This window comes from Echiichthys vipera, assembly GCF_963691815.1.
Source record: "Echiichthys vipera genome assembly, chromosome: 11".
In the NCBI taxonomy this organism is placed as follows: Eukaryota; Metazoa; Chordata; class Actinopteri; order Perciformes; family Trachinidae; genus Echiichthys; species Echiichthys vipera.
Genome location: NC_139836.1, coordinates 29156385 through 29179948, shown reverse-complemented (window position 1 = coordinate 29179948; position 23564 = coordinate 29156385). Strand labels below are relative to the sequence as shown.

At 40.5% G+C, this 23564-nt stretch overlaps 1 protein-coding gene across 1 annotated transcript; it reads left to right on the top strand.

Annotated features, from left to right (window-relative positions):
- Window positions 1–3753: 3753 nt before the first annotated feature.
- Window positions 3754–19232, top strand: kcnk18 (potassium channel, subfamily K, member 18; the record flags this gene model as incomplete). The annotated part of the gene is given in 4 exon segments (XM_083923456.1): window positions 3754–3882; window positions 3884–4004; window positions 8468–8611; window positions 18397–19232. Coding segments are annotated over 4 exon segments (1230 nt in total).
- Window positions 19233–23564: the final 4332 nt, after the last annotated feature.

Genomic DNA, 23564 nt, shown 5'->3' with positions numbered 1-23564 from the left:
TTTCCATAAAGTTTAGTAGATGTTACAGTAATGCTCAGGCATGGCAGACAGCACAGCATTATACAGCATTAATGAAGCACTTTTGTTTGATGTCTGTCTAATAGTAAAGAATCAGGTGAGAACAGACAGACAGAGCTGAACACACAGGAAGTCCACCTCTAAATATTTAATAAACTCAGCGAGATTCACTTCTCAGTACAGTGGGTAACTTTACCTGTAATCAGTCACAGCAGTCACAGCAGGATCATCACAAATGGAATGCCTCAGCACATTAAACAGTCTCAAAGTATTTAGCCAGTTGTTCAGTGACTCACAATTGGTCCTCACATGATTCACTAAGTATAGAAATCCTGCAGCACCTGTTGTCCCTGGGGCTTTGGAGAGGGCAAGACCAAGTGACAGACACAGTAATGATGCATTAATTCCTGGTTAGATTACTGCAATGCCCACTTCTCATGCCTCACACAACAAAACCTGAATAAACTTCAGCTGATTCTAAATGCTGCAGCCTTATAACCTGGTCTAACAGAAGAGAACACATCACCCTGCATTTGAAATGATGTCATGCCTCCCAGTCCATCTGCGGGATTTAAACATTTTAATGATATGCTTTTAAGGCTTGTGGGGGGTTAGGTCCAAAATATATGGCTGACTTGTTAAAAGCCTGTATGCAACCTGAGATCTTCTGGTAGATCATTCCTGGTCATTCCTTAGACAAACCTCACAATGTCACGTGGTCAGGCCTCTCCATTAGGACCCCTCAGCTGTGAAATGGCCTGCCGGAGGAGATCAGGGACGCTGACACATTCTCTTTTTTTTTTCTTTTGTTTTATTCATCACGACATTTTATTCAAGTTGTACGCCGTAAGATTTGAGATCCCTTGCTTCTAGCGGCCTCTGTGGCAGTAAGATGTAACTGCAGGTGAGTCTGTTCTTTCAGAGCCTCCATCTTATCACGTTCAAGGTCACTATTTTGTTGACCCTTTTTCTTTTGCTCCTTTGTAAACTTTATTGAAACCTATTCACCTCTCTACTTCCAGTACGTCCCCTCTATGTTCCCCTCTGAAATCAACACACACACACACACACACTTCCGCCCTTACTACAAGCCTCATTAATTAATTGATGATCTGGGCTGACAGACCAACTGGTGTCAGCAGCGTCACTAACAATAACACTAATTTACATCAAGAGACAACGACAGACACACAGATTGTAATACTTGGCAATAAGGCAACAAGTGCTTTCATTAGTGGTCATATGATCAATCACCATTGTTTTAACTCACTCTGTGATAGAGAGGAACTTAAAAGACGATTAAAAAAGGCAACCCTTTTTGGTTGTGAACTCTTACAAAGCAGCGAGGTGGAGGAGCGCTGCTTCATCCCTGTCTGGACAAGCATGACAAAGCTCTGACGCCTTCCAAATCCACTTTTACGCTCATCCTCCTGCAACCTACCTGAATTAATGACTTTCACTCCTTCTCTACCAGTCCCTGTAAGCTTTTCATGTCATGTATAGTGTTGATGTTTGAGTGTTTTCTTTAATGATTGAAGAGACTGCTTTCATTGATTTTAAATGTTTCTATGTGCCTAATGTCACTGCCAGCAAATATCATGGTACATTTAAGCAGCAAAACTAAAATCTGTAGTTGTAAACTTGACAGAGGAAACAGAACTAAATGTTGCGCTTCTGAAATAACCAATGAAGTTACACTGCTGACTGCTGTTACCTGTGTGTATTATGCACAGTGGAGCAGCAACAACATGCTCATATTTTAGAGAATGACTGGACATCAAAATTAGAGGACAAATTATAAATCAAATTCAGTGCTGAACAGGACAAGGATCTGTCTCTGCACACAGTGTCTCACTATTTAAGACTTTTTGGAGTGAAAGCCCACTCTAAAGTGACCAAACCTTTCATCAGCAGAAAGAATAAAAAGGCTAGACTTGCCTTTGCTGAGGAGCATGCTGTGTGGACAGAGGAGAACTGGTCCAGAGTGACTTTAGTGATGAGAGCACGTTCACTTTATTTGGGTCTGATGGAAACATGTTCAGCGTAGGACTGGGGAAAGACTGAACCCAAAGTGTGGAAAGAAGTCAGTTACATTTGGAGGAGGAAGTGTCATGGTTTGGGAATGTTTGGAACTGTGGAAGAGACTGAGTCAGAATGGACCCAGATCAAACCAGAGCAGTGTGAGAAACTAGTGATGTCCTGTGGGTGCAGATGTGCAGAAGTCATTCAAAGCTGTGGCCTCTACACTTCCTGTTCATTTTTGAATCCTATAGAGTTCTCTCATTTTACTCTCTTCTTCACAAATTAAAAGGATTTTGTGGAAGTGCCTTGGTTATTTTAAAAAAACATGTTAGTACAGCAGTGGTATAGACACAGCAGACATTTTTTATTGTTCATAATTTGAATAACAGTATTTCAGAATAAACCAAGTATTAATCATTTGTTCTCTAATCTTGATTTCTAGTGTATATTTCTGGTAACACTTTACACTCTACTAGGTACTAAGTCTTTGAAAGATGCTTATACATTCAATTTTCAATTCAATTCAATTCAATTTTATTTATAGTGCCAAATCATAACAAAAGTTATCTCAGGACACTTTACAAACTAGGTAAAGACCACACTCTTAGTCTATGATAAACATAGACCCAACAATTCCCCCGTAGATTACGGTGGCAACGAAAACTTTCCCTATTACAGGCAGGAACGTCAGACAGACCCAGCTCTGTGGAGGACGGCCATCTGTCTTGACAGGTTGGGGAGGAAGAAAAGGAGAGAGAAAGAGCGAAAAGACAGACAGATGGACAGAGAGAGACAAAGACAGACACAAAGACAGAGACAGACACACTTCCAGTAACTATAATAATATCTATTGTAATGTGAATATGACTTATACGTTATGGCAGTTAATACAGCAGAATAGTAGAAACAAGCACAGCTAAGGTTATAGATTATAATAGTAGCAGAAAGCGTCATGCAGGACCACGGCAGCAGGCACCACCACGATCAGCAGAGACCTGCGAGACGACAAAGCACAAACAACTCTGGGGATTATTAAACATGATGTATATAAGAATGTAAGTTTTAATAACAGCACCATAAACACATTCATTGTTAGATTACAAGACAAAGCAGGTATTATTATGCATTATTTAGCTGTTAACTATAGGCTACACCTATTAGCAGTTAACAGTACTTTCTGCAGCTACGGACTCTGAAGTGAGAACAATGCCTTTTGGGTTTAATTTATTATTTATTATGCACTCATTAACATTTTTAGCAAGATATTTAAAGAGAGACAGGGTGACATGAATCAAATAAGAATCCCTCTGTATTAAGGACTCATTTGTGTGGAATTTAATGATTCGCCTTTAGTATTAACAAATAATGGGATGAAACCTATTCCAATTATCTGGGGTGGTGTCAGGGTGAATATTTGTCAGAGCCTCTGTCAGGCCCCTCCATGCAGAGAGAGAGAGAGAGAGAGAGAGAGAGAGAGAGAGAGAGAGAGAGAGAGAGAGAGAGAGAGAGAGAGAGAGAGAGAGAGAGAGAGAAATAGCATGAAGTCAATAACGGGCTCCCCGAGGCCTCATCGCAGTGTTCCTAATGCGTGTGTGGATGATGTGGTGTGTTTACTGCTCAGCCTCCGCGCACATTGCCGAGCATTAAGCCAAGTTGACCGAGACACGGCCGCTCTCCACACGGACTGTAGGGTTGCGGGGGAGCAAGAAGAAGATGTCAGTGGCAGTGAAGAAAGGAAAACGCGCTGAGGCCGAGTTCAGAAAATGCGCGGCGCGTTTCTGGAGGCTCTTTCCTCACCTTTTGCTGTGTCTGTCCCTGGTTGCATACGCAGCGCTGGGTGCGCCTCATGTTCGAGCGCATTGAAGGACCGAGCGCGTCCACCACCCAGCAGGCGTCCACTGCCCGGCACAAGTACCATGAGTTCCTGGGTCAGATTATCAGCACCGTCCAGAACCTCACCGTAAGTGGCTACAAATATTTTGATTCTTGTTTCAAGACAAAACTTTAAAGAAGTGATTTATATGTCGACATTCATTGATATTTATGATGTTTCCTGAATAATTCTGGGCTTAATTGTTATGTATTCTTTCCATTTTACTGCTAATAAATGAATTTGATTGACACGAGTTGCCACAATCAACTAACCATATTTAAATCTCAATATTAATTAGCTCTGCACTAAATATGCTAAGAATTTTCCCTTTAAAAACGGTAAATAACTCATATCGCTGCTTTTTCCTACAGTTGACTGATTTGTTAAGTTTGTATTTTTAACATGTTTTGATAAATCTAGTTGTTTTAACCTAAATGAATACTGACTCAGCAGAACATACATACACACTTTTAAGAAAAAAGGCTATAGACTTTAGCGGTTGTCGCTCTTCCCAGAATGTGAAAAAAAGTAAGCTAAATCACTGATCTTTACATCATGTAATAAAAATAAAACAAGGGGAGAGAGAGAGAGAGAGAGAGAGAGAGAGGAGAGAGAGAGAGAGAGAGAGAGAGAGAGAGAGAGAGAGAGAGAGAAAGAGAGAGAGAGAGAGAGAGGGGAGTGAAAGAGAGAGAGAGAGAGAGAGAGAGAGAGAGAGAGAGAGAGAGAGAGAGAGAGAGAGAGAGAGATGAGTTCCAAAATAACTTTCATTGAAAATTCTCACATACAAAATCAATGTGTGTCCATCTCATCTCCTCTTATCACCATGTGGAACATGAACATAAAAATCCCAATCCCTGAACAAACCCCGCAACCAGCCATTCATTTACATGAATATGAATAATGATCGGGTTATGGAGTACCCCGGTTATGATTATATTAGGGATACGGTGTTTCCATGAGCACAGAGAAATCGGGTTATTCATATTCCCTCTATACATGATAAATGCCAGTAACCCAGTTACTGATTACTGCATTCTATTTTATCAGGAATATTTTTCAATACATTTTACATTTAATGCCACTTAACAACCTTACTTTTTATTTATTAAAAGGTGCTTCCGATTAAATTTAGAGACTTTTCACACCTTCTTAGAACTTGATTTAGAAAAAGAGACTAGAGAGCAGTTTAGCTCCTTTTTCAGAGCATCAGGGAAAAGGGAGAAATCTGTGGTCAGCCTAATTCATTCCAATGCATGTGGCTCAGAGTCCAGTTCAGTCTATGGGTCTGTCTCTCTCCTCTCACGCAGCAGCACTGTTGTTGTTATGTGACACCGCAGGGTTAGAGGTCGGAGGTGGGCTGATGATGCCATCCTTTAACAAAGTCTGAGCTTTCACTGTCCAGACCACAAGGCCATGGGGGGCATTTTCAAATCTTCCCACTCTGGGACCTGGTTTCTAAAGATCCTGTTTTCAGGCTCTGATAATGCCGGCTGTGTGTGGATGGTCGACTAAACCAGACTAAAGTTGTGCGGTTACAGGAACACGCATCTTTGTGTGGACGGGCCCTGAGTGTAAGGGGTGTCCATTGACCATTTTCTTTGTTTTGTCGATGTTTACCTGGAAGTAGTTGTCTAAGCACCACTGTGAAAACTGTGTTATTGACTGTTAGTATGCTGTGATGGATTTGAAATCACTAAGAAGACCTACTATGGCTGTTCATGAATGGAGATACTCCAAACATCTTCTGCACTGCTGCAAGCATGTCATTGTCACTAACTCCAAGTAGGACAGGAGATCAATGGATTAAGATACAACCTCTTTCATTTCTGATAGACAAAACTCCGTTTCTACATCACTCCAGAAAGGGAGATGCTTTCGCTGCGTAGGCTGACTTGTTAGTTGGCTGAAACCGCGCCTGTGCAAATAGTCGGCGGAGCAGTGACCATGTTGCTGTGGTAACAGACAGCTCCAAACATAATGATGATGAAAGTAGCCCAGTACAGTAGACTTTTATGTGGTTGCATTACCAGCAGTCACAGATGCAACATTGTAGCAGTGAAAACAGCAAAATCCTGACGTGACCACTGACAACTTAAAGCAGACTGACTTGATAACTTCAGAATCAAACTTAAAGCACACTGACTTGATAACTTCAGACTCAAACTTAAAGCAGACTGACTTGATAACTTCAGAATCAAACTTAAAGCAGACTGACTTGATAACTTCAGAATCAAACTTAAAGCACACTGACTTGATAACTTCAGAATCAAACTTAAAGCAGACTGACTTGATAACTTCAGAATCAAACTTAAAGCAGACTGGCTTGATAATTTCAGAATCAAACTTAAAGCAGACTGACTTGATAACTTTAGAATTAAACTTAAAGCAGACTGACTTGATAACTTCAGAATCAAACTTAGAGCAGACTGACTTGATAATTTCAGAATTAAACTTAAAGCAGACTGACTTGATAACTTTAGAATTAAACTTAGAGCAGACTGACCTGATAACTTTGGAATTAAACTTAAAGCAGCTTAACTTCAGTTTCAGGACCTGCAGTGGATTCAGCCCGGTCCACTTGACATCAGGTCAGTGCATGTCAGTGTTTCTGAGGCTGTAGGCTGTTCTAATGTCTCATTCTGGTCTGTGCTGACCTTTCCTATCCTTAACAAAAACAGGAGTGACATATGACCGTCTTTCCTTCTCAAACTACGTCACAATTGCATTTTCATCTGCCCAATTTCAAACATTTCTCGCAGGAGAAACCCCGAACCCCTGTCTCAAAAGAACTCTGACTCCTGGGCTACAGCACCAAATGTTTTCACTAGCTAGCGACACACCTGTTTACAGCCACGATGGCGCTCAATAAATATGGGAGTGTTTACATGCAGCAGTATCCCGTTTCCTGTGGAGTAGTGACAGGAGGGAGCCTAAAGAAGGCAACCAAAGAGCTGGCAGAGAAGGCTGAGAAAGAAAGCTTTGGCTCTGGTTAAGGAGGAAGGACAAGTGTTTTGGAGTAATAGCCCACCAAGACCAGACAGTGCCCCCTGTCACACTGTAAAACAGGTGAAGCAGTTCCTTGAAGCTAAGTATATTGAAACAATGAAATGGCGAGCCAAGAGTCTAGATCTAAACCTCATAGAGAATCTCTGGAAAATCTTTGGTAACAAAACAATGTGTAAGAAACCCACTCCAGTTACTGAACTGTGGAGGAGACTGAAGAAGAATGGACTCAAAGTAGTGTCTTTCCAGACTGCTCACATCTGAGATCAAATGGTCAGTGCAAAGGTTTGATTAACCCTTTTCGCAACTTTTGCAGCTAACCCTCCTGCTACCGACTCAATGTAAATTTACATACAACACATAATTTGAGGTTTAGTGGTTCCTGTAATTTTGCATTGCAAAAGGCATGGGTTCTATTGTTTTTGTGGTAAATGCTATTGCTGCCGTATAGCCTATATATTCTCACATTTTTAAAGGAAAGCTTAACATGGGATGACTCTTCTGCTGAACTGTGTGATAAACAAAAATGTCATGGGCACATCTTAATTGTGAACTCACCACTTGTTCTGGTGGTGGTAACATCATTGACTTACTTATGTAACCAGTGACAGATGATGCATATACCTCTAAGTCCACATCACCTGCCTGTGTTGCTGCTTCTTTAAGGATTTGCGAATCAGTGCATTCAAAACGGTCCTTGCACATGGAGGCAGCCTCACTGGGCCACACATTGATGGTCTTCTGTGTTGACTTGTCAGACTTCAGCACAGGACGGTGGGCAGGGACCACAGTAACAGCGAGTTCCACCAATCAGAGACGTCGCTGTCACATTTTAGGATAATGGTTATTGTAGTACTATCCATTCCATCCCCAATAAAGCATGTTGTTCTTAAAATAAGGTATATATGGCTTCTTCAGAAACATATACAGCCGTATCACAACCTCATTGCTCGTGATGAGTCTACCTTGGATGGTTACGACTTTACTTCTCACTGTTTTACTTTACCTCACTGTTGAGCTCCATACATTCTTATTTTGGTTATTTGGAATGAACAGATATACTGTATGCATGTACGGTATGTGTATGTCACCTTTGCAGCAATTCTGTAGAACTGAATCATTGATGAATGTGGCTTTGCATTGCCTAAAATTATGGTAACTAATAATAGCTGTCGGTTTTAAGCTGAATGGCTAAAAAAGAAACAAACTGAAAAAAAATGTAGCAGCATGTCCTACAGAACTAAGTGACAGTATGGTACAGTGGAGTGTAGCAGCATTTCGTACTTAAGTAAGTTACAGTAAACCACAGTGAAATGTAGCAGCATGTCCTAAAGCACAGTAAGTGTATCAGCAGATAGTTACAGTAAACCATTAATAAATAAATAAAGTGATGTAGTGGTGGTATAAAGTGACAGTGTAGTATAGCATCTGGACTAAATTAGTATACATACATTTTCTAGCTAGCTTGCATGTGTTTTACAAAGACTTACGAATGTTACAGTTTTCATGGGTTATCTGCTGTGAATTTACAGTGTGTTCTAATTATTCCAGAAAACGTATCCTGCACACATCAAGATATATTGAAGGGAGTGGAGACTAATATGCTTGGGTTCAAGTCCATATGGCTCCAGAGACCTGAAAGATGGGATTTCTTTGGCTCCATGTTCTTCTGCTGCACTGTATTCACAACAGTTGGTAAGTCAACAGGAGCTACTGCAATGTGATGGCTCATATATGTAGGTATAGGCCTTTATACAGAGGTGAAAAAAGTATTTAGTTCCTATCTATCAAAGAGTGAGTTAAAATGATGGTGATCCACTAATAAAGCCCTTGTAGCCTCTTTACCGAGTATTACAATCATTGTCTGCGGCAACATTAGGTGCGTTTCCATTAGGGTTGAATACCTGGAATAAGTCAGGCCCCCCTTGCCGAAACACCGAAACATGTCAGTCGCTCAAGCAGCCGTTTGTTTACCTGTCACAGAGCATGGCTATTTTTCTCCCCGGAAGAAAAGAAGAAAAGAGAAGCCTGGTTGCTGATTAGATGTAGCTCTCAGCAGGATATGACATGTGGTAGTACAGACGTGAAGTACGTGAAGTAGAGTCGACACTTTTATCCAGTGGTGAAGAAGAACGCAGCACAGAAAATTATCTTTGCATGTGCATCTTTGCACAGGCTTTGTTAAATGAGTACTGCAGCAGACAGGTCAGATTCTGACCTGCAGCCCTTTGCTGCATTCTCTCTCTCTCTCTCTCTCTCTCTCTCTCTCTCTCTCTCTCTCTCTATCTCTCTCTCTCTCTCTCTCTCTCTCTCTGTCGCTCTCTCTCTCTCCCATTTTTAAACACACACACGCGCCGTACTGAGCTTTTCCTGACTAGAGATACGCTATATACTGTACGTCCTCTCGTCTGAAAGGCTGCAAGCCTGTTGGTCACTTCATAAAAAAAAAAGCCTGCCTGTGAAGACACACTTTTACAGCACAGACACACCTATTCCCTCCCTAAATGCAAATGCCTCAGCCATGTTAGTGACGCTGCTGACAGCAGTTGGTCTACCTAGCTGGAGTTCGTCACTGGCGGCTATGTTGCGTTATGTTGTACTCAGAAATGAAGAAATTCCAACTTTGAGTCAGGCTTGTAGTAAGGGCAGAAATTAAACAGGAACATGTGGTGTGTGTATGGATTTAAGAGGGTAACATACAGGGGACGGACCGGATGTAGAGAGGTGAATGTGGAGGACAAAAACCGAAGGAAACAACCGTTTGAGTAGAGGGGGACTTTAAGTAAAAGTACAAATACCACACTGTGAAGTAAAAGTAAACGTCCTGGAGTCAAAACCTTACTGAAGTAAGAGTACCTAAGTATTATCATAAGAATCAATCAAGTATCAAGTAAAAGCATGTATAGAGCAGTAAAATGTTTTCCTTATTATATCGGATGCTTGTGGAGGAATATTTCTACTGCTACTACTCACCACTCCCGCTCAACCCTAATTTTCTTTTGTGTTTTCTAAGTAATTAGTATCATAAGATACATTAAAGATTGGCTGAATGCATTGGTTGAGAGACTGAACTATGTATTTCAAGAAATAGTGGAAGATCTCTGAGGGCCCTGTCACCCCTTACAAAAGGAACAAAATGGTTTAATCCACTCACTACGACCAGTGACTTTGGTGCTGCTGTCGGTACTGAGCGCACTCGTGCACTAAAGGTTAAGATGCATACCTCATTGTACCAGAGGGCAATGTGAGGCAGCACAGCTACCAAACCTGCAAAACCAACGGCATTTAAACTAAATGGAACACAGTGAAACTGGCAGCAGCCACACGCCACCAACAGAGTCTGTGTACCAGGTAAAAACCACTCTTGTGCTCCACCAATGTCCGCAACGTCTCTGTTCCCCACGGATTTTGGCAGTTAGACACAAGTAATAAACCTTGCATGGCCTCAAAAATTTGTTAACTTTCCAAACTTCCAGACATGCCTCATCTCATAACAGTAATAGCAAGTGGTAAGGCTATGTTGATTTACAATCATCAGTTATTAAAAAAGCCAACTACGGAGAGCTGGTTAAAATAACACTGCTATCTTATAATGTTCATGTGAGGCATCAATCTATAGTTTAAGTTATAGATTCCTTTGGTCAGTTCTATGCCATTTTGAATGTGTTTCGGGGTAGGCTTGTGTCATTAGTTGCACTAAAGATATATTACACTGAAAGTCTATGTTATATGTTATTTACCAGTCTAAAATAAATGTTTCAATGCCAGCTCAGCATCAAACATCATCTTTTTACTCACCAAGAGCTGTCTCTAGCAGTGCAATGGCACGCCTTGATTGAAAAGCCCTCGGGGAAGCTCTGCATGTTTGACTGAGGGCAGACTGGACACTCCAGTGACTCACTATCTTGAAGTACAAGCGATATTACAACACAGAAAAGGCCAGGGCTTGCTGGTTAGCATGCTCATTTGGGTAGATATATAGCGCAATACACAATACAGTTGTCTTTCACATAACATCAAAACTGTTGTTCACACTGTTGATGATCCATTCATGTGTATATCTATATCTATATATATATATATTCTATGGAAGCTCAGTGGCGATGTTTTAACTTGGTTAAACTCGACCGCAGCAGAAGTCGTGCGTTTGATTTCAGCTTGTTGAGACTCTGCTTGTGTTCCGGCGGGGCTCAGGAACAGAGGGACAGAGAGGGTCGAGCAGCAATACAATGAATAAGGAGAGGGAGCGCCGGCCGTAATCCAGAACAAATGCATAGAAATGCAGCTGTAGAAAGTATCTCACTGTCTCTGTCCTCATTTATATTTTAGAATGCTACAAATTATATCCAGCAACCAAAAATATGGAGACAATAACCCATCTGGCCTTGTCTCCTTGGTCTGAACAGGCAGGTTTCAGAGCGTTGCAGACCTGCATCTTGCTCTGTCTCCCACTCAGGGGTGAAAGTGGGCCGGTACGGATCGGTACAGCGTATCACTAAAGGATTTAAATATACTGTCTCTGAAAAAAAGCACTTTCAGCATGAAAACACACCTGCTCACGTCAAATTAACGGAAAAAACATATAACTCATTCTGAACTTTCTCTGAATTGTATCTTAGCCTTCTGTGCAGCGTCGACAAACAAGGAGCAAGATAGAAACGTGTAAGTATCATAAACGTAAGTCACAGATCTTATTTTCTGACATAATCCCTTTTGGATTATGTGAACCAGCGGGATGCTAAACTTCCAGGTTTTACCGTCGGCCAAATAATAAGGGTGGAAATAATAATAATAATAATAATAACAATAACAATAATAATAATAATAATAATAATTATCTCCCTAACAGCGGAGAAGCAGGGCGGCGTACAATGTGACAGGGATCTGCAGCTAGGTCTGCAGCCTTCCACTGCCTCGGCTCCACCCAGGACACTTGAATGTCCCACTGATGGAAACAGTCCCACAAATTTGTTGTTGTTTACCTGTACTCCGCACACCCCTTTACACGCAAATTACCTTTTTATGTTTTTAACATTTCCACTCTGGAGGGGGGTTTACCTTTTTATGTTTTTAACATTTCCACTCTGGAGGGGGGTTTACCTTTTTATGTTATTAACATTTCCACTCTGGAGGGGGGTTTACCTTTTTTTAGTTTTTAACATTTCCACTCTGGAGGGGGTTTACCTTTTTATGTTTTTAGCATTTATACTCTGGAGGGAGGTTTACCCTTTTATGTTTTTAACATTTACACTCTGGAGGGTGGTTTACCGTTTTGTTTTTTTTAAGCCCCCAAAACGCTGTCGACGTCTGAATTAAAGGCACATTTGATCAAATATTTTCTCGTTTTCACCGGCAAGCGTTGTTGTGTAAACATGGCCTAAGAAAGCTCATTTTAACTCATCTGCAGATTGATTGTGATCACATAAACCTGCAGCCAAGTAGACTAAATAGAAATCAAATTTATAACAGTTTCACATTGCTGTCAGGAAATAGAAAAGAATATAACCCCTAACGCATAATTGTTTTATAACATAAACAAGATCAGGCACCACAAGGGGTGTACACAAGACTGACATTAAACTGTAGTCACTGGGTGTAACAGTGTAGCCCTAGTCTTTGCCATTGGTTAATCCCAATGAGGCTCTGTCTCGCTAACCTGAAATAGTGTCATAAACCTGGCTCTAGGTTACAACAAAATCTGGGAAGAGAGACACAAAATGCCAATAATTGAAGTGTTTTATGACCAAACGTGTATATAGTATGTAGTATGAGGTGTGAAAATCAGTAACATCAGTAGTGTCCATTTGGATGTGTGTAAAATGTATATACTGTAGGGTGTTGTGATGCACAAATAAACAGCAAAGAAAAACAGCAACAGGGTAGAAAGAGAGAAAGCCTTTTATTTCTTGTGCAGCACCTGGGCCTTGTGCTCCACACAGATCAGGCTGCATCGCCTGACACTTACTACTCCCTACAAAAAACAGAGCACTGGTGTAGTGGTTAGCACTGTCGCCTCACAGCGAGAAGGTTCCTGGTTTGCGCCTCGGCTGGGGCCTTTCTGTGTGGAAAAAAATCTCACGCCCGATGTCAGCTGAGATCGGCTCCAGCCCCCCATGACCCCAACAGGGACAAGCGGTTGAAAATGAATGAATAATTGCCTTTTAAGTTAATATTTATCAAATAGTGAGTTAAAACAATGGTGATTGATCATGTGACCCACTAATGAAAGCACTTGTTGCCTTTTGCTGAGTATTCCAATATCTGTGACTGTGGCAACATTTGCGGGCTAGATGTAAATAAGCCGCCATGTTAGTGACATCTGTCTGTCTGTCTGTCTGTGTGTCTATCTGTCTGGCCGGCCGGCTGGCCAGCTCAGAAAAAGAAACACAACATGCAACAATCAATAAACATCAAAATCACCGAAAGCAAACAAAATGTAAGCACTAAAACTGACCCTGTCACAATTACTCCAAATGAGTGTTAATGTTGTTCTGTGTCTGCTAAATCTGTAAACAAGCAGCTCTGAAACCTCATGAATATATTGAGCAATGAGTTGAGTGCAGCTACAACCTTGCGCACACTGTATTTTTGCTCAGAGTTTCAGCATCACCAACTGCATGATGATATGTACGTACCTGTGACAAAGAATCACAGTGAAACAGACACACTGTGCAAATCTAAGTGCACAGCTTTTTTGTGTAACATTGCCAACACATGGTCCAACAAGGACGATCAAATAGTAAAGACCCTCTGATGAGAACATGTGTCTCTCAGGTTTGGTTGAAAGCATCAGTTACCATGGTGATACAGCGACGCTAAAAGAGAGCAACTTTCGTGTCACAGCTGACCCAGGCTTTGAACGCAACATACCTCGCTAACCCTCTAACCGAGCTTCTTAGTACACCCCACTGGTGACACTGATCCTCAAACTGTGTTTATTGTAGAGATCTGAAGAGAAATAAACTAAATAGTTTTTATTAAAATACCTCAAAAAATGAAAGTCTTTATTAAATATTTTATGTCAGTCTGAACAGTTTGGATGTAAACTGCTACTTCGATGGTTGGCAGGGGCATACTACCACATGGTGGTAATTCTATTTTCCTTGTGTGTCTGGTATGTCTCATTATCTAGTGGCAGCTGTTAGATGATAGTTTGAATATCTGAAGACTGACAGGCGTATGGTTACTGTTAGTTAGTCCCTGTGGACCCAATGGCCTTTCTTGGTCAATCAGAAGAAATGTACAGAAATAGACATAGAGCTAAACAAGGACAACAAAGCTGAACAAGATAAACACACACATTTGACAATGAAAACTCTTTATACTGTATACAGGAGTATACTATATATTTCGCAGGTGGAGGAACTTTCTGGTGGGGTGTTAATTAAGGTTCATTCTTCCACCACACCTTATTCAGTTCTCAAATGCAAGTGTCTTTTAATATGTATCTTTACTTTTGGAAATAACATGAGCACTTGCTGTAAAACAAACCTTCCAAAGCAGTAGTAAAGTTTAGATGATCATTTAGAGGCCAAATTGCCTACTTAATCTTGCCGACAAGCAATATAGCATTTAAAAGGCTATTTTCCAAAGGGTATTCCAATGCCCGATATAGTCACTCCACTGAAAACACACTGTGGCTTTGTTACATAATTTCTAGCAAACTTCACAGAGAACAATCACGGGAGAACAGCATCACTTAACTGTTTTAAATAAACAGTCCCTGGTTTAGCACAGGTAAAAAGACAAAAACACTGAATCTGTCAGCATGTTAGCACATTGATCACTACCGAGACGCGAACTAACCACAGACACTGGACTGTCCTGCAGTTATCACAGACAGTGAACTAACCACAGACACTGGACTGTCCTGCAGTTATCACAGACAGTGAACTAACCACAGACACTGGACTGTCCTGCTGTTATTACAGACAGCGAACGAACCACAGACACTGGACTGTCCTGGCGTAATGACAGACAGTGAACTAACCACAGATATATATATATATATACATATATATATATATACACATATATATATATATATATGTTAAGTGTTATTGCACAGGTATTGTTCTTGACACTATGTGAGGTGTTAAGTGTTAAAGTGACAGCCTGTTATGTGAAGAGAAACTGTTCGTGTGTCTGGGGTGTGAAGGGTCTGCAGTGATGTCTTCTGCATGTTTTCGGACTTTGGACATGCATAAGTCCTGGATGGAGGGCAGGTTAGTTAATACCTAGATTATTAGGTTGTTTTTTGTTTACATCCCAACATGAAGGTCTAACCATTTCTCCATTTTTCTAGGGCACCTCTCAGGAAATAAACATGGACAAAAAGAATGGATGGGGGAACGAGAAAAAGGACGCCCATTCATTCCTATGGAAAGCTGCTCAGTGGCGCAGGCTCCCTTAAGGATGCCGCCATTTTTGGTTCTCGCTAACCTGGGAGGACTTACCAGATGTAGAAATCTTTGCGTTCCCGAGTGCATGCCCAAGCACCAAGCGTGAAACAACACAAAAAACAATAGAAAAAACATCGGACACGATGCACAAAAAGTTTGAGCAGAGACGGGACCTAAGCTGCTGGAGGTGTTTCACTACGGCTCTTTTTAGCCGCCCACCCTCCTTCTCCTGCCCATAACTCCATTTTGGTAGGATCTAAAATTATGCCCATATACATTTTTTAGTAGAGGGCCTGAAGATAATTATGAGCCTTGCAATTGGTATCCAAAAAGTTTTTGGGAGGTGGTGATTTCTTCCCCGCATGTATGGGAGTGAATGGGTGAATATGCTGTGCTGCGAGTGCTGCAGTACCGCGCTTGGTCGCTAAGCCCATGGTGGCATAGGACAAGAGCACCTGTCCTGGGGACCTGGAAACAATCATTTTCATTCAAATAGATTAGAACAACCCATTCTGATGTTTTTCTTTTTTGCAATGCAAGAACGCTGGCTCTTTGTATGCCAATGTTTGTGGGTTGGCCAGTTGGTCAACCACTTTGGTTAAGAATTTTGTAGACGCTCATGTTCCCCTCAAGATGATGATGAATTATAATGCTAACGTCAGCTTGATAAAGTTTAGTTCAAAGTACCACTTAAGTGCTCACAGACTCTCACAGACAGGCTGTAGACTCTGGTATAAGCATGGAACCTCGAACCCTCAAGCTAAAATATATCTTAAGATGCTCAGTATTTTGATAATTAGTAATCACTTTTGCAATTTTTCTTATGTTTCATAAAAAAATCTTAATGAAACTATAATTTATCTGGAGCTTGATTTGATACATAAGAGAACCCTGTGAAGATACAATAGAAAGTCCTTCCCTTACATAAGTGGTGAAGGGAAGCCAGCTAATGGCTAATGGCTTAGCAGCAACAGGAAGCCCCATGATCCTCAAGAATGCTTTTTACCTCACCACAAAAAGCTTATTAGACATCATCAGAGGTTAAAGGCACATTATCTTCTGCATTTTCTTTTTGGTTTGAAATTTCATTCATCTTGTCACAATCAGCATGGCGAGGGCTTAAGGCAAGGCTTCAAGGAATATTCATCATTGTCTTCCATTTTACAATTGCATGATTATATATTGACTTGACCACAGCAACACAGCAGAGATGTTGGATAGGTAGCACCACCATGTGACATTAACGTTATGGCTAAAAAGGATAAACAGGTTTGCCAATTGCACATACCTCCGCAATGTAAACTGCCAGTCATCTATCTTGATTTGGTTGTCGTTATATCTTTTGTATCTCCTGTCAGCTGTTATTATCTTTTCACCACTACATGGTGGCTCTACCAGATTCTCAGGATTTGTGTGCCACGAATGAAATGAAGGATGAAGTGATTTTGGAGGTCAAAGGTCAAAGTCACTTTGACTTCACAAAATGCGTTTTTATCCAAAACTCAAGAATTCCTAGGACTAATTAAGACAGCATTTCACATTCACTGTGACATCATAACTTCTCTGTCCATTATTCAATAACATAACTCAGGAAAAAAAGGGAAAACATTTGATACTGAATTGGTGACACTAATCTTGTGGAAACTGTGGTGATTGTGTAGATCTTATTTGCTGCTGGGTTGAAGATGTGCAAAGCATCTACCAAAAAATACACTGAATACTTGGGATGCAACGATCCAACTTTTCAGTCTCAATACCGATACCTGGGCTTTGCATATCGGTGGATACCTGATACCGATCCAGTTCCATTGTTGAATTAGTAAGTGTACACCTCACGATGTGGAAGAGACTAAAGGCATCAGGCTTGACTTGAACATTACTTCCCTAACTTTGTAAAACAAGATGTAACAAATGAACACATAGATACAAATGTACTGAATTGTTATTTATTCATTCATTTATAAAAATAAAACAATTGTGCACTGGCTTAAACTTCTTAAAATTAAAATTAAATGTAACAGATGAGACTGAGAATAAAGTCACTGAAATAAACAGTGAAACTTCTTTGTAAATATTTAGTGCAAACAGGAATGAAAAATAGAAAAGCAGCTAAACATGATAACAAAGTTTCTTAAACAGGGTTTCTATACATTATTCTATTTCTAAATTCCATACTTTACAGACTCAAATTTCTTCTCTGAGGATTTTTCAGTCAATATTAAACATCCAAATGCCAATTGTTAGATGCCTTTTATGTAAATAAATGGTTTTAAAATCCAACTTGTAACACGTTTGTTTAATTCTGACTATGTATGCCAGGTAATTACAAGAAATTTTTACATTTTTATGTATTGTAGCTCATATCAGCGAGTCCATCAAGTCCAAATGGAGACAAGTTTAATGCACAGCATTTTATTCAAGCTAAATGCTAAAAGAGTGAAATTAATAACTGTGTAAACAATTTGACTGGTGAAACTTAAGTGTTGTTGGTTCATGTGGAAAAACATGAACCGGGCTAGATGCTAATCACATTAGCCCGTCTTTGGCATTTTCAATGTTAAGTTAGCATTCATGCTAATTGTCATATTTCGTAACCAATAATAAAAGAAACTCGTAGCACAGGCTATTGTTCCAGTGCTGTAAACACGTTATCATTTGTACATTTGTATCTTTATTTCTGTATCTGTGAAATCCCTCCACACAGCTGACGCTTTGCTCGCTCCATGTTGTTGCTGGTGTTGGCTGTGAGTCAACCGGCATGCTGCACACGCGCCTCCCACGACCATTCAGTGATTGGTTCATGGATCTGGTTAATAATCCGATACCCAATCCAAAAAAATTGCCAATATTGGGTCCGATATACGATCTAAACATCAGACCGGTGCATCCCTACTTTATGCCTTTAATTAAATTCCTCACTACATACAGTATATTATGTTTGAATTTAGGACAGTGTCTATGCCATCCTAATTTAGGATTCCTATCTTGGAAAATCTGTAAGTTTTTGACAGTTCTGTAATAGCTTATAGCCCCTGTTTCTCAGCACTTAAGTGTCTATTTTCTCCATTGTTGTTGCAGGGTATGGGGAGATCTATCCTGTTACCTTGACGGGCAAGGTTGTGTGTGTCTTGTATTCCATGGTGGGCATCCCTCTCACGCTTCTGGTCATCCTCGATGTGGGAGACTTCCTTGCTATGCTGATGTATAGAGCCTATGTGCGCATTCACTCCCTCTGTAAAATCCTCCACTCCCACACCTGGTCACCGTGGAAGAACCGCAAGAGGGCAGGGGACTCAAGCCACCTAGCCATGGAGGACGGTACCTTTATTTTCAGCCATGACATTGTGGTCCGCGAACCCCTCGACATCAGGCAGGTACTGCATAGCCAAGCAGATGTACGGCACAAGTCCAACCAGCTCCAAAACAACAAAGAGATCTTTGAGAAGATTCTCGCCAGGGAGAATTTACTCAGAAAGAGCTCACTGCTCAGGACTCGCTCCTGCCCAGAGCTAGATCGACTGCCACCACCACCCAAAGGATTTGCTATTTGGGACTTCACAGGGTTAGGGGATGGAATGGAAAGGCTGGATGTACCCTTTGTACTGATTCTTTTTATTGTGTTTGCCTACATTCTTTTTGGTGGTTTGATTCTGCCATTGTGGGAAAAAGAAATCAAGGGCTTTGACCCCTACTACTTCTGCTTTATTACACTCACTACCATTGGTTTTGGCGACATTGTACCCAATCATCCAAAGTACTTCATGCTTACTTCCCTCTTTATCATTGTTGGTATGGCCATCATGTCCATGGCTTTCAAGCTAAGCCAAACCCGAATTGTTTGCTGCTACCGCCAATGCATCAAGTTCATTAGCAGGGGAAATGTGGAGACTTTCAAAAATGAAGAGACTGACTAAGTCACCAAGATACTGTCTGCCTCATGTACAATGGTTGTGTTGTTGTTTTGGTTTTGATAAAGGCCCACAACAGGAGTCTGTGGGAATTTGTCTAGCACATTCTTTGTGCTGGCTGTTTGTTTATAAGCATGAGCAAAATAAAAAAGTGTGCATGTGCTAAATCATTCATATCAAGAAAAAATACAATTCTGCATATCTAGTTGAAGTATCTCTCCAAGGAATGATCAAGTCAGAACTCTCTTTTTTAACCCAGTTCAGATCAAAGATTCACAAAAGGATGAGTTGAAACTTACAACTACTTGCAATGTGCAGGTCTGCAACATTTTGAAACCTGCCAGTTTGCACCAATGAAACAAGACAATAGTGTATCATCTCCATAGCAACAACTCTGTGTACTTTCTTTCTAACTTCTTAGTTTTAATGCTTATTTTTATAGCTGAATATGATTTGTTGCATCATAAAATAAAGATAAGGAAAGAGATAGTGAGATACTTGCTACAGCTGCATTTCTACGACCCCAATTCACAAGAAGTTGGGACGTTGTGTAAAACGTAAATAAAAACTGCTTTTCAACCTATATTCAATTGAATACACTACAATTTATGTTCAAATAGATAAACTTTATTATGTTGTAAATATTCACTCATTTTAAATTTGATACCTGCAACATGTTGGAACAGGGGCAACAAAAGACTGGGAAAGTTGAGGTGAACAGGTACAAATCAGGTGAGTGTCATGATTGGGGATAAAAGGAGCATCCCTGAAAGGCTCAGTCGTTCAAGAGCAAGGATGGAGCGAGGTTCACCACTTTGTGATCAACTGTGTGAGCAAATAGTCCAATAGTTTAAGAACACATTTCTCAACATACAGTTGCAAGGAATTTGGCAATTTCATCATCTACATCTACGTCTATGATATCATCAAAAGATTCAGAGAAACTGGAGAAATCTCTGCAGGTAAGCAGCAAGGCTGAAAACCAACATTGAATTACCGTGACCTTCGCTCCCTCAGACAGCACTGCATTAAAAACCAACATGATTCTGTAAAGATATTACCATGTGGACTTATAAACACTTCAGAAAACTATTGTTAGTTAACACAGTTCATCTACGTCTACATGGGCAAGTTGAAACTCTACCAGGCAAAGAGAAAGCCGGATATCAAGACTCAGAAACACCCCCAGCTTCTCTGGACCTAAGCTCTTCTGAGATGGACTGACACAAAGTAGAAAAGCGTGCTGTGGTCTGAAGAGTCCGTATTTACAATTGTTTTTGGAAATCATGGAGGTCGTGTCCTCTGGGCCAGAAAGAAAAAGGACCATCCAGACCAGCATCAATGATTGTATGGGGGTGTGTTAGTGCCCATGGCATCATGGGTAACTTGCACATCTGTGAAGGCCCCATTAATGCTGAAAGGTTCATACAGGTTTTGGAGCAACATCTGCTGCCATCCAAGCCACATCTTTTTCAGGGACATCCCTGCTTATTTCAGCAAGACAAAGCCAAGACACATTCTGCACGTGTGAGTGCAGGTACTAGACTGGGCTGCTGCAGTCCACACCTGTCTCCCATTGAAAATATTTATATTTTAAAGCTTTATGAAGCACAAAATAAGACAACAAAGACCCCGGATTGTTGAACAACTGAGGTCGTACATCAAGCAAGAATGGGAAAGAATACCACCTACAAAGCCTCAACAATTAGTGTCCTCAGTTCCCAAACGCTTATTGAGAGTTCTTAAAAGGTGAAAGGTTAACACAGTGGTAAACATGCTCCTATCCCAGCTTTTTTTAAATGTGTTGCAGGTACCAAATTCAAAATGAGTGATTTTTTTCCAAAATAACATAAGTTTATCAGTTTGAACATTAAAAATCTTGTCTTTGTAGTGTATTCATTTGAATATAGGTTGTAAAGGATTTGCAAATCATTGTATTCTGTTTTTATTTAATTTTTACACGTCTCAACTGCATGTGAATTGGGGGCTTAGTAGTGGCGAAACCACCAGCTATTAAATGTATAGGTCGCTCGACCCTCTCTCTGTCTCTTTTTCTTTCTCTCCCACGCGCTCGTTGAGCCTCTGTCCATAGCTGCCATTTCAACCAGCTGACAGTTTGTGAGTGACTTGACCAGCGGACTTTGACTTACTTGGTTGTTGAAACAGGTGTCTTATGTTTTAAAACCAGCTGCTGGCGACTTCACATGCCTTGTTGCATGCAACAACATCATTAGGTTTGAGTTGAGACGAGACGGGCCAGTTCACACCGCTGCAACGTTCTAAAACGGTTTAGTCTCGTCGCAAATCTTTGGTCTGAACTGGGCTTTACCCACTTCAAAGGAAAATAAAATCAATTTAATTTCTATTTCATTTGTTTAAACTTCACTTAATAACATGAAGTCAAATGAAAATGGCAGCCCATATGCTCAACATGGTTAATATTGCATTTTCCACACTGTATGACTGACAGTGATATTTCCTTGAAAAAAACCTTTTAAAAAAATGGTAACACTTATAATAATGCAATCCACTACAATAGGTTTGCAATAAATACCAGTAGTAAATACCATAATTTCTAGTTTGTCAACTCATGTTTTATTTTAAAACAACGTTTCAAAACTTGCCACTTTAGCTCCAGTCAGCGCCGTGACTTCACATACTGTCCCCCCAACATTCAACTTTGCCACAAACAGAGGCCTACACGCACACACAAGTAACCCTGCGGTGCACTAGTCAGACACACTCATTACCTCAGAGTCTCCTCAGGTTTTACCTTATCTGGCTCTTTTTAGCCTCAACACCATATTTAGGTTTTTGTAGTAAAATTACTTAAGGAGGTGTCGTATAGATAACTTCTCCTTTCAACTTCCTAAATGAGCCATTTATTATCCACTACGGCTCTATCAATGTGAGCAGCAGGATTGAATAGAAGTAGTGAGTCTGAAAAATGTTCAACTCAAAGTGCCACGTTACACTCCTTCACACTCTATTGCGTGCGCTCCATAGCTTGCAGCCAGTGAAGACATTCCAATAAAAATAAAACTGATTTTGTTGCTGATGTTCATTCAGAATTCTTGCTTTTAGGACACTGTTAAGTGTGACCTAGGCCGTATAACAATGATAGCAGTCATATCACACCGATACAGGGTTACTAGTATCAGATAGGTACTCAGTATTGGCGTTCAAGAATCAGAATCAGTATGGGGAGGAGAAAAATGGTATTGGAACATCTCTAGTCAGCGTAGTCTTAATGTAGAATAACTTGTTATAGCACACATGAAAGATAAAATAAGCAAAAGCTGAGATTAAGTTTCAGTAGCATCCAGAAAGTAGCAAAAAACCACCCCATGCTGCTAAACCATGCACCTTGAGTGAACCAACTGCGGTATGTCTGACCGGTGCCTTATGGAGTCTATTTTACGTGTGTTCCTGCATTATTAGTGGTGTTTTTGCATTTTACATTACAAGTGAATGGAGTTTGACTGCTAGAGATGTGTTGTTTACTATACTATTTGTCATGCAAAAATATAGCTTGGTTGAAATGATGTTGCATTTCTTAATACCCTAAACATATGCTGTACAATGTCACTTTCTCTTCATTAAAACGGTTTTATCTGGTGGCCAGTGTGCATGTTCTGCTCTGAACTCTATACATTTTTAGTTACAACTGCATTAACTGATGGAGAAATTTATTAGATGTCGTAAGAACCTGCATCTGTGAGAAAGACACAGTAAAGTCACTAGTGTAAAAAACAGTGTCATTTTCTGAAGATATACAAACTTTGATCACCGCTAACCAGTTTGGCTAATGCTACCTAGCGTGCTACTAGCTGGCTCTTACCCACCAGACGCCGAATCAATGGCAAACATGCCCAAACAAGACAAGGACAGGAGGGGAAAGATTCTGATGGATTTCAAAGAGGAAAACATACTCCCTTTATGCTCACCTTTACCTGAAAGGGCTGTGTCCAGTCTCAATCCCAAAAAACCTGTTCAAGCAACCACAAGGAGAATGCGGCCAATGTGGATGTATTAAAAGCCATACAAGAGTTTTCGTGCAGATTTACTTCCCTTGAACTGGAGATAAATAAAAACTAAATCGACATCATTGCGATTAAAGAAAATATCAAAGCAACAGATCACCAGATGAAGACAACTACTGAGAAGTGCATGCGGTGAGTCGGCGGATTTCTGAACAAGATGTGAAGATTGAAGAAGCAGAGCACTACAGTAAACGTTAGAACCTAAAGCTGTTCAACCACCCTGAATCTACTGTCAAATTGATCGGGCGACCCAGGGCAGATAGGAGTTCACGTCCTGTGATAATACAGTTCACTA